The sequence below is a fragment of the Plectropomus leopardus genome, chromosome 20 (genome assembly GCF_026936395.1).
Source record: "Plectropomus leopardus strain MGB_pleo_1.0 chromosome 20, ASM2693639v1, whole genome shotgun sequence".
Classification (NCBI taxonomy): domain Eukaryota; kingdom Metazoa; phylum Chordata; class Actinopteri; order Perciformes; family Serranidae; genus Plectropomus; species Plectropomus leopardus.
Window position 1 is genome coordinate 29,509,611 of NC_142195.1, and position 12,838 is coordinate 29,522,448.

At 37.3% G+C, this 12,838-nt stretch overlaps 1 protein-coding gene across 4 annotated transcripts in view; it reads right to left on the bottom strand.

Annotated features, from left to right (window-relative positions):
- Nucleotides 1-12,838, bottom strand: part of mef2ca (myocyte enhancer factor 2ca) — a 66,430-nt gene that overhangs the window by 31,420 nt on the left and 22,172 nt on the right. For 3 of the 4 annotated variants that reach the window (XM_088070750.1, XM_088070751.1, XM_088070752.1), the window contains 4 exons: nucleotides 4,453-4,596; nucleotides 3,134-3,326; nucleotides 1,975-2,019; nucleotides 942-1,108 (listed from right to left, as the gene is read on the bottom strand). In XM_088070750.1, coding sequence (XP_087926876.1) covers nucleotides 942-1,108; nucleotides 1,975-2,019; nucleotides 3,134-3,326; nucleotides 4,453-4,596 — 549 coding nt within the window. The remainder of the gene's footprint in view (nucleotides 1-941; nucleotides 1,109-1,974; nucleotides 2,020-3,133; nucleotides 3,327-4,452; nucleotides 4,597-12,838) is intronic. The other variant, XM_088070753.1, reaches the window with a different exon arrangement.

The following is a 12,838-nucleotide window of genomic DNA, read 5'->3' on the forward strand; positions in this document are numbered from 1 at the left end:
ACCGAAGAAGCAAGGCTATAGTATGGAAAAATGTCAAAATATGACACGTCCCAAAAATGGCTGAAAACACCTTAAAACAGCATAAAATAGCGTGCTGAGACATGTTATAGCAAAGACTGTTGCAATAATGGCCAAAAACACAAAAATTTAGCACGTAGAAAAAATGACCGAAGAAGCAAGGCTATAGTATGGCAAAAATGTCAAAATAAGTCGAAGTATAGCAAGAAGCAGCAAGAAAAAAAAACTTTTTTATGGCATTGTGTTTTGTTGAATGATTATTTGATGATTTTCATACTTTCTCTGTGTGTTTCCAGTTAGTTTGTTTTGGTAATGTTTTGTTTTCATGGTGATCCATCAGAAAATGTCAATAATTATGTTTGCCAATAAAACTTCCTGTGAAACATTTAATGTGTGATGCATGTTTTAAAATTTGAAGCACATGACATCTATCTGATTTTTGACGACGAAAGTGTCTCGACACGCTATTTTTTGTCGTTTGCAGATTTGTTATTTCGACATTTTTCACCATACTGTAACAGAACATTTTGGGGTCATTTAATGGGCTCAATGTTTATGAAAGGCAATAAATTAAAAAAATAAATAAAAAAGTCTTGATATAGTATGTGATTGTAAAAAAAAGTCATTGTATGGTATGACAGATGATTTTTACTGCTTTACATGTATTTGAGGTCTGTTTTTACTTTGCAGGTAAAGATTCTTATCACATTTGTGCAAAATGCAGTTGATTTGAAATGAAACGATCCACTGTAATGTACGTGACCTTGTGTTATTTCAGAGCCACTTACCAACATGAGATCAAAATCCTCACACTGGCGACAGCATTAAAGCACAGACTGCAGTGAGTCCCCGAGCACCAATAATGCCCACAACAAAAATGACAGAAAATTAAAAGAAACGATAATAATGGAAGCAGCACTCACGATGGTGGGCATGTTGTTGCACTTGTTGGACGGCGGCATCATCGTCCGCAGGTCGGGCTTACGGCTCATGCTCATTGGAGGAGGACTCTTGTCCTGCATGTTCTTGGAGACGCCTCCTGGAGACAGCAGCCCGGGCGAGGTGCAGTGGTTACTGTAGCTGCCGTTTCCTGCGGACACGTGGAGGTGCACGCTTCAATCAATCAACTTTATTCATAAAGCACCTTAAAGAGCAACAACAGGACGAATAAAATCTAAAAACATGACATAAAACAAGCAACAGCACAATAAAACAAGAAGAACAAAATGAATGAATGTACATTTCAATATGACTTTTTGTCTTAACAATTTTAGTTTGAACTAGAAAAGAGCAAAAAAATAACTGGTAAATTTTACTGGTATTTATCATGTTGAAAAACAAAATTGTAATATAGAACGGATTGTTTTACCTCCAAAATACTGAAATGTTATGGTGTAGTTTTGCATGAAATTTTTTTTAAAAAGTCATTGTCTGGTATTTCTTTTAAAACATCATGAAAATCATAGACTAGTATTTCACAAACATTCATTAAAAAAAAGTCATAGTCTGTTATTTCACAAAAAAACAATTATGAAAAAAATCAGAGTAAAGTCTGTAAAAAGAAAAAAAATAACAATTTAAATCTAATATCCCAATTCTAATAATTTCATGAAAGTCGTGTAAAAAAAACAATTTAAAAAAAGCATAAAAATTCTCTCAACAAGTCGTACAATATTATGGCATAAGAACTATCTGATAAAAAGTTAGTATAGTTTGTCAGAAATATAATCAATAAAACAACCTGGTCAATAAATACATTTGATTATGATATTTTTTATGTCTCTGATGCAAAACTTCAGTGTGTTTGATTCCTGATTAAAAACCAAATTTCCTCCAAGATGATAATAATGTCAAAGCTGTAATTTGTGTTTTTTACCTCAACCTGATAACAAGAATAATAACGTGAATAATCACAGTTTTAACTGATGTGATATTATTAATAAATCGCAGTCTTACCCACACCGGCGACCACAGTGCTCGGCAGCTCTGAGCCCATCAGCCCTAAAACACACAAACACACAAACACACGAATACACAAAACACACAAACACACAAACACACGAATACACAAAACACACAAATACACAAACACACAAATACACAAAACACACAAATACACAAACACACAAATACACAAAACACACAAATACACAAACACACAAAACACACAAATACACAAACACACAAATACACAAAACACACAAACACACAAAACACACAAACACACAAACACACGAATACACAAAACACACAAATACACAAACACACAAATACACAAAACACACAAATACACAAACACACAAATACACAAAACACACAAATACACAAACACACAAATACACAAAACACACAAATACACAAAACACACAAATACACAAATACACAAAACACACAAATACACAAACACACAAATACACAAAACACACAAATACACAAACACACAAATACACAAGACACACAAACACACAAATACACAAAACATACAAACACACAAAACACACAAACACACAAAACACACAAACACAGAAACACACAAACACACAAAACACACAAACACACAAATACAGAAACACACAAAACACACAAACACACAAACACACAAAGGTCAAATATAAAAATATTTTAAAAATCATCATCAGTGATGGAATAGTCTCTCATAAATATTTTTCTTTTAAAAAAGCCATGCAAAAAGTAAAAGTATAGTATGACATTAAAATATTCGGAAAAGTATGTCAGGAAAATGTTGTAAATTTAAAAAAAAAAACAGTTTCATGTTTCTCAAAAATGTCAAGTTGAAGTATGGCAAAAAAAATTGTAGATTGTCAATAATTTTTTTGAAAGAAAAAGGCATAAAAAAGTCACAATATATCATAAAACAAATTTGTCGGACTCAATATTTGGAGTTGCGCCGTTGTGGTTCAATAATAATGAAAATCAAAGTTCAAAGATTTTGCTCCTGACGTGAAACATTGTGGGGACATCGAGTCAATAAAGTTTTCTGCATAATTTAATTAGTTTTATCTCGTTATGATCGAAGCAAAGGAGGAAAATATCGATGTAAAGGCTGATTACGAAGTTTTTAATGCCTCTCGGGGCCGACCGTCTGCTCTGGTACCTGCGTTTCCGGCGCTGGGGGGCCGCTGAGGGGACATGCTGCTCCTCTGCAGGGACGTGTGTGCGTGCGAGACGGGCAGCAGGTTGTGGTTCCCCAAACCGCAGCTGATCCCGGGGTGAGAGTACAGCAGGCCGCCGGGGTTACTGCCGGGGACGGAGACGCCCATGTCGTAGTTGGAGGGGAGCAGACCCTGCTGGACGAGTCGGGACAGTTCGGCCGGTTAATGTCATCAAACACACACTTTATCCGGCTCAACAGCAAAAACGTTTCCAAATTTCCAATGTGGGAGGAAATCACGAGAGTTTTGCTTTAGGTTTGTGTCGTGTTTCAGTGATCGACTGCAAAACTCACTCAGAGCTGTCTGTCTTTTTATTTATTTTTAGTATTTTATTATTTATTACATTTTTATGAACCCTTTGAAACCGGAGCAAACCGGTTTGAATTATATTAAAAACACGGGAAGAAGGCAGTGAGCGAACAGACAACCCAAAACACAACAAGACATGAGGAAGAAATTATATGAAAATTACCAGAAAAGAAGCAATAAAACAAAAAAAAAGAAAAAAGAAAAGAAAATGACCTGATAAAAGTGCAGTCAATAAAAAATAAAAAATAAAAGTTTATGTTTTTTTCCTGTAACATAATAAATACAGTTTATTGGATTTTTTTTCCATAGTTTTTAAAAATTATTTTGTAATATTTCTCCAACATTTTTTCCAGTCATTTTGTTTGTTATGTTTTACTAATCTGTGGAGCATTTCTTGCCAAAATGGTTAAAACGCCTGTGAAAGGTGTGAAGCCAAAAACTCACACTGTCTTCAGAGGTCAGAGGAAGTCACGTCTTGGTCACGTTTTAGTCACGTTTTGGTCATGCTTTGATCACGTTTTAGTCACGTTTTGGTCACGTTTTGGTCACGTCTTGGTCACGTCTTGGTCACGTTTTGGTCACGTTTTGGTCACGTTTTGGTCACGTCTTGGTCACGTTTTGGTCCTGTTTGGTGGTATCAGCTGCAGTATTCTGTGTCTCCTGCAGCTCAAAGCGAGACACGTGAGTTTCCACTCTCATGACGAGTTCAAAAAAAGGAATTTATTAAAAGTATCAACAACAAAAAAGATCATTTTATGTCATTTAGAGATTACATGCAACTAAAGAAAAACAATTTATAAAATCTAACTCCCCATGTCTGACTTTTGAAACATTAATTGAAGTCAATTTAATATCAAATAAAGCCTCATTTTTAGATTAACCGTTTCAGCGTCATGTGAGATTGATGACTGAAGAGCGTTTTCTGCGTGTGAAGCTGCTGACGGGAACTCACACAGAGTCTCTGTCTGTTGATCATCAGGTCGATGTCCTCGTTGATTTTTCGGTATTTGTCCTCAGACTCTGGGCTCTGGCCTGCAGAGTCGTCGGCCTCGATGTCGGGGCTGTCGCAGCCGTTTAAACCTTTCTTACGCAGCGTCTGCACACGAAAACACAAACACGACACGTCAACACAAAAACTAAACAAACAATAAAAACTTCAGTGATTTCGTGTGGACGTAACTGGCTTTAGAGGAGAAACATTCAGTCAAAAGAAAGAAAAATTTATCTGCAAAAATTTGATCATTCGTGAGATAATTCTCCTGGTTCATCACTTTCACATCACACAGATTTTACAGGAAAATACCGAACTTTCAACATGAAGGGAGTTTTTCAGCACTGAGTTTTTATTTTGCCTTTTTTTATTTTGACTTTTTTATGTTGATTTTTTTTTTACGTTGACTTTTTTATGTTGAATTTTTTTTACGTTGATTTTTTTTATGTTGAATTTAATTTTACGTTGACTTTTTTATGTTGAATTTCATTATTTTTGAATTTTTTTATATTTACTTCTTAAGTTGACCTTTTTTGCACGTTGATGTTTTTTTTTTGATGTTGACTATAGTAGAACCACGATACATCACTTTTAATAGATGTCAGTTGATGTCAGTTGTTTTAAAACAAACAGTGTCTATTTTAACCATAAGAGGGCGCCATCGGAGCAGCCAAGCATCAGCACATTAAACATCAGAGCAGCGGGGCATCCAGTGGCTTAGTGGATTGAGCAGGCGCCCCATGTATAACAGCACTGCTGTGCCACAGCAGTCACAGGCCCGAGTCCAGCTCACAGCCCCCCACTGCATGTCATCTCCCCCCCTCACACTGCTGGTCTGTCCTATCTAATAAAGGCAAAAATGCCAAAAAAATAATCTTTAAAAAAAAAAAACATCAGAGCAGCAATCAGCTGACTTTCTTTTTTTTCTGATCAAATTGCTTCACTGAGAGTTTGGCAATGTCCAATTTCATTTTATACTATGTTTTTTTATAGGGTGCATTTTAATATTTTGATTATACTGCAATTCTATGAAATATTATTTTTATTATATTGAATTGACTGTTTTTTCTGCCATACATTTTAAACAGATCTGATTGCTAGATTTCTTATTTGTATGTTATTTATTTTTTATTTTCATTATATAACATTGACAATCTGTTTTGTTTTTTGCCCTTACATTTTGAACATATTTTTTACAATATTTATTTTTATCTATTTATTTTTTGTTTATTGATTTTTCCTAAGTTTATTGCATGAAGTTACTTTTATTTTCTATTTTTTTTGTATAACATAACATTTTCAGCACATATTTTATACATATTTTCATTAGATTTATTTTTATTTGTATCTATTTATTTATTTCTATTGATTTTTTTAAATATGTTTATTACTTTTGATACTTTCTCTACAGTGTGGTTTAGTACTTTTACTTCAGTCAAAGATCTGAGCACTTGTACCACCACAGTGAGTGTGTGTGTGTGTGTGTGTGTGTGTGTGTTCTTGTACAGTATGTGGTTTGGCTCTCAGCATCCTGTTTCAGCACTTCACAGCCCATTAGTCCACTCTGTCAGTGGATGACACACACACACACACACACACACACACACACACACACACACACACACACACACACACACACACACACACACACACACACACACACACACACACACACACACACACACACACACACACACACAGGGCTCAGTGGTTGGCCCAGACCAGCTATCCCACTCATCCCAGTCATGTCCACCTGTTTGGCTTTATGGAGGAGGAGGGGTGGGAGGTGGGGGGAGGCGGAGGAGGAGGAGGAGGAGGAGGGGGGGAAGGGTGAGGCAGCGACCACCAATACTAGCGTGGCTCCTGGAGGGATGGCCCTAGAAGGCTATTTTTGCTCCGCAGCGTTTCTCGTCACTCCCTCACAATCTGTCAATCTGGCTCGTCTATTAAAACAGAAAACTGACGGCAGCAGCCCACTTTCCCCTCCACGCACGCACGCACGCACGCACGCACGCACACACACACACACACACACACACACACACACACACACACACACACACACACACACACACGCGCACACACACACACACACTCACTCCTTCCTTCTTCAATAAAAGCTCGTCTGGAGGAGATTACAGAAATATTCAGATTGTTCCTTTGAAGCCTTTAACGACTGAGTAAACCGTTAAAAACCCGAGCAGACCGATTTGATTTCTTTCAAAAACACGGAAAAAAGGTCACGAGTAACTTGGCAAGAAATGACCCGCAAATCTGCAAGAAATTACTAAAAGGTAACAAGAAAAAAAACCTGGAAAAGAGTGAGAAGTGACATCCAAGTGATGTCCACAAAACTATATTATCATTAGTATTATTATCAGTAGTACTAGTAGTAGTATTGTTATTTATGTTACTACTACAACAACTTATAATAATAATAATAATAATAATAAATATTATTACTATATTAAATATTTTTAATTATATCATTTTTTTCCAGGTCACTTCATGTTAGTTTGTTTATTAAAAAATATTTCATTGGTTCCTATTTAATTTTATTTGTTGCACGGTTATTTTCTTGGGGTGGTTTTATTCGGGGTTACTAATCTCTTGGCGTACTAATCTCACGGCCGTCTTTGAATGTTTTTGAAAGAATACAAGTTTTCTTTCCTTTTATAATTGACAAAGTGAACGTATTTTTTCTTATTTTGGAAAATGAATGAATATCAGATACCTTGAAAAGCATTTTATTTCATGTGTCCATCTGCTGGTGGGTCGCCATGGTAACAGTATGCAGAATCTGACGGTAATTCTACTACAGCAACGACTATAATTTTAAAGATATCATTTTATAATTATTTTATTAATTATTAATATTATTGGGTTAGACTTTTATATGATGGTCTCAAATTTGTACAACCATTAAAAAAAAAGATCTGGTCCATTTTGGAAAAACATACAGTTTAAAAGCCAATCAGAGCATGAGTCAGCAGACAAAAATGAAGCGTCTGATGTAAAAACTGAAGTAAAGGACGTCGAGCTGCAGCGCTCAGGAAATACTCGCAGAAACTTTAACCACAGTTCAGGAATGTGTGTGTCGGGCGGCAGCAGGTGGTTAACAGCTTCACGGAGACAGCTGAGGAGGGAGGATGCTATAATATCACAGCTCCTCCTCCTCCTCCTTCATCTACTCCTCCTTTCACTCCTCCGCCCTCTCTGCTTTTCTTTTTCATTGATTTTCTTTTTGCTTTTTTCAGTTTCAGTTCCTTTAACTGCTCTTTTTTTTCGTGGGTGGTCTCCTCCTCCTTCTCCTCGTCCACCGCTTCCACATGAGATGATGCTCTCTGTGTGTGTGTGTGTGTGTGTGTGTGTGTGTGTGTGTGTGTGTGTGTGTGTGTGTGCGTGCGTGCGTGCGTGACATGCAGCGTTTGCACCATCCCACGACCACCGCTCTGGCAGCAGATGGAACTTTTGTCCAAAATTAGAGATTTGTGTATTTAATGGACATACGTACACGAAGAGACGGCGCTGCAGTTTACGGATCCTCATTTCCTGATATATTTAGAGTTTCCTGGACAGATCGACGTATTTTGACTCGGTTTTATTTATAGAGAATACAGAGATATTTGGCTTCGTGCGTCACATAAATTAGGAGATTTTTGTCACATTTCTTGTATGTATTTCCTGTCTGTTGTCTGTTTTTCTCCTCAGATTTACTTCACATTTTTATTGTAACATTTTTCTATCGTATATTTACTCTTTAAGAGTTATTTATGTATTATTAATAATTTTTATAACAATATTTAAAAAATATTTGATATTAATTATAATATTATTTTGCATTTTAATGTGTTTTTTTCTGTCTTTTTTTAAACAGAATGCAAATAAATAAATGAAACAAAATAACTTCTTATATTTTGGGGCTGCAGGATAGGTACGGAGCTAAAACAGAGACCCAAAAAAAACTGAAAAAATTCAATTAAAAAAAACAGTCACAAATTTACACTAAAAAAAGATTAAAATCAAAAAATGAAAGATTGTCTTTGAAACACCCATCTGAATGCGAAATAAGTACAACAAAATAAAAAAAATCATTTTTAATGTCTGTGTTTTCTTTACTAGTGGATGTTTTTAAGTGCCAACGTTTGCTTTTTCAATTTTCTTAATTTTTATTTGTCAGTTTTCATGCGGAAACATATTGACATCCATCTAACTCCATACAAAGGATAAATTAAAACATAATCCTGTATACCAATATGTTTTATTATTATTATTCTTTTATATTATTTTATATTTTATATTTATTTATTTTATTTTATTTTTGATGTGTTTTTCAATGTTTCTCTTTTTTTTCTCTGTCTATTTTTTTCAGTGTCAATTTTTTCAACAAAATGCCAAAAACAAAATAAACAAAACAAAATATTTCTTTTTATGTTTTGGGGCTGCAGGACAGGTATGGAGCTACAACAGAGAAAAAATGCCATTGAAAAATATTTTGTTTTGTATTGTTTTATTTTTTTTAATTAAAATCTGACAATGAAAAAAACGAAATGCAGAAAAATTACTTTGTCACTGAAAACACATCAAAATGCAAAAAATAAACATAAAAATAACATGAACGCCTGCATTTATTTGCTACGTGCCAAAGTTTGCTTTTTGGTGATCGCAAAACTTATGATCGCTGTTCTAGCTCCATACAAAGCATCAGTGACACTTGACTCGCTGAATTTCTTATTTTAAAAATGAAATATATTTATTGCTTTAAAGCAGCTCGACTCCTCCACTGCGCTCGGTCCAAAGCGGACTGGTCATACTGGTCATGAAAGGAAAAAGGAAGCGGCGAGGAGGCGGAGGCTGTGGGGAACTAAGACTCTGTTACTCAGCCTCAAGTTGCTTCTCTTTATTTTCCTCCAGCAGCTCACACACACACACACACACACTCAACCACAGGCAAACCACAGTCACACACACTCGCAGCCCGTCATGGCTATTCTTAGCTGTGTACTGGGTTATTTTTAGACCACTACCGGTTTCCAGCCATTTAGCTGGGAGGGATCGCAGCCAACACAAAGGAACTGGACTTACTCTGCGAGCATATGTGAGCGTCACTGAGGGCGTGTGTGTGTGTGTGTGTGTGTGTGTGTGTGTGTGCGCGCGCGCTTGACTTTATTGAAAATCTGTTTCTAATCTGAAGCACACACACACACACACACACACACACACACACACACACACACACACACACACACACACACACACACACAGACAGGCCAAAGCAAAATAAGGTTAGCGGAGTAAAAGTGAGGAATGCAGAACTCCTCCGTTTTATAAATAGCAGCAAGGTTCCCAGGCTAAACGAACACAACACAATGAGCTGATAGTTATCGAGCATGTGCTCACACACACACACACACACACACACACACACACACACACACACACACACACACACACACACACACACACACACACACACGGAGGCTACATGCCAACCCGCCACATGAGGGGGGAAAAAAAAGATGACCAAAACAAAGGAGCCTCTCTTCGACTGAATTCCTGTCTGCCAGATTTTTCATTGGTTCAGAGTCTTTTCACAGCTCGCTATCATCAGACGCCGCTCACGCTGTAACCCTCACACCGTTCACACTGTAACCCTCACACTGTAACCCTCACACCGTTCACACTGTAACCCTCACACCGTTCACACTGTAACCCTCACACCGTTCACACTGTAACCCTCACACCGTTCACACTGTAACCCTCACACCATTCACACTGTAACCCTCACACCGTTCACACTGTAACCCTCACACCGTTCACACTGTAACCCTCACACTGTAACCCTCACACCGTTCACACTGTAACCCTCACACCGTTCACACTGTAACCCTCACACTGTAACCCTCACACCGTTCACACTGTAACCCTCACACCGTTCACACTGTAACCCTCACACCATTCACACTGTAACCCTCACACTGTAACCCTCACACTGTAACCCTCACACCGTTCACACCGCTCCCTCTGCCCTCTCCATCCTCTTTCATCCACAATTGAAGAAAAACTATTCAGCAGGAGAACACAAAGTATTCAGACACTTTTCTGAAGTTTAAGTATTAATACTACACTTATAAAGTACTTTTTAAAGTAAAAGTCCTGCCGCAAAAAGTGGCAAAAAGAGCTGTTTTTACCAGGACATTGTTGCATTTTTACTGGGATAGAGCAACATCCTGCAGGGCTACAAAAAGCAGCTGTTCTTTCCAAGATCATTGCTGAATTTTTTCCCATTTCTTAGCATGTAGTTTATTGAAAATATTCAATTTTTGTACTTTTCTCTTCATCTAAAAACTTGTGGCGTCATGACAAAGCCTGACATTTAAAAGGATAAAATTCTGAAAATTAATAAATATTTGATATTTATGATTAAGACTGATGTTGGTTAAAAAAATAAACTCAATAAAAGTAGAAAATCATATTAATGCATTTTGAGCGTGGAGCGATACGAGTGTGTGTGATATCAATGTTTGGACACATCCAGGCTAACAGTTCCCCTCTGCTCCCAGTCTTTATGCTAAGCTAAGCTAACCCGTCCATTCATCCTCTCTGCAGACACAAAGCGTCCCGTCCTTTAAAAGACGAGCGGCGGCCTGCGGAGCTCGCTCTGGCACAGCGAGCGTGACCTTGGCGCCGCGTCGTGCCATGTGTTGTTGCATTACCCCGAGAGGTCACACATGCCTCTCAAAGATCCCCCTCATCATCCAATCAGGGAGCAGCCAGATTAGGCGTGGCGTGTTGGCCCACAATCAAACGTTTTCAGCGAACACAGGAAACACACTGCGATGGTGTGTGTGTGTGTGTGTGTGTGTGTGTGTGTGTGTGTGTGTGTGGGTGTGTGTGAACTATCACACACTCGGCGAGGTGCAGAGCAGCACAACACCTCTGACTTCAGCTTCTGTGTGTCTGCAGATATTTCTGGAGCTAAATCAATTCTGTTCACGCCGTCGTTTTATAAAATAATCCACAAAAACCCTCGAAACACTCGACAGGAAAGCAGGAAGCAACGAAGGCAACCTGGAGAATCAGAATCATTAAAGGAAGCAGTTTCACGTCCAAAAACACAAAAACAAAAATCAATGTTTGCTTTGTGCGTTCGGTATAAATCAGCCTGCTTTTATTCTGAAATCCTCAAATAGAGGAAGGAATGACGTATTTTTGTAGGCCAACAGGAAGTGAGCGTCGCTCTGGTTCCCTCCTCAAACACCTGGTGGGATTTTTGATTATCTGCAAAAGTAAGTTTATGATACACGTTTTGTTCTGCGTGGTAATCTTCACAGATGAGCGACACTTTTGTTTCGAAGCGTAAATGAAATCTCCAGAAGCAAAAAGCTGTTACAAACCAGCTGCATCGAGGTCGCACGAGCAACCGCCTTTTTCAAAAGTTCAAAAATCAGGTTTCTACAGACATATTTTACGTTTTTACGTTAAACACAGACCTTATTTAAGGCATTTTACTGAAAACCCAAAAAACCTGGAGACTTTGAGACGAGGGAACCGGAAAAGCAAAAATTATTAACAGACCTCTGAGTTTTAGGATTCTTTACTTCACCGCTCTGTAACAACACTTCTGCAGGAATCATGATGTTAAAATCCACATATTAGTGGCTGAATTTTAATTGCACAAACTAAAATGAAAAATATCGCTGAAGTTTTGCACAAATCAGTGATGGAAAGATGGCGTCTGTCAGCAGCAGCAGCGTGCTGATAAGAATCTGTCATTAACATACCGATCGTGAATCCATCAGACAGCAGAACGGCAGCAGCGACATAAAAGCTTCAGCTATAATCCATTTAATTCATTTCTCAGGCAAACATGTGAGCTCTGTGTCTCACAGGACAGTAACTTCATATATTTGGGTTTTGGAGCGTTGGTGGGACAGAATAATTCAAAGTTATCACTTCGGGCTCCGGTGAGATCTAACAGAGATTTTTCAGTATTTTTTTAAATTGATTGATTGTTGTATTGAGAAAATAATCAGCACAAACAACAGCGGCGTGTAGTGACGCCGCTGTTTAAGAAGAAATGCTCCACATATTTCAAGAATTAAATAGATTTAGGAAATTATTATTTAAAAAGTTAAGAAAAAAAATGTGAAAAAGTCAAATATATTTAAAATTATGTTATTCTTATTCTTATTATTGTTATTATTAATTATTAGACTTTTTTGCCATTTGCCAGGTCTTTTTTTTAAACTTTCTTTTTCTTTTATTCATTTGTCCAGCAAAAAATGCAAAAACTTCATATATTTTTTTGGACTGTTGGTGGGACAAAATAAGACATATTACACTT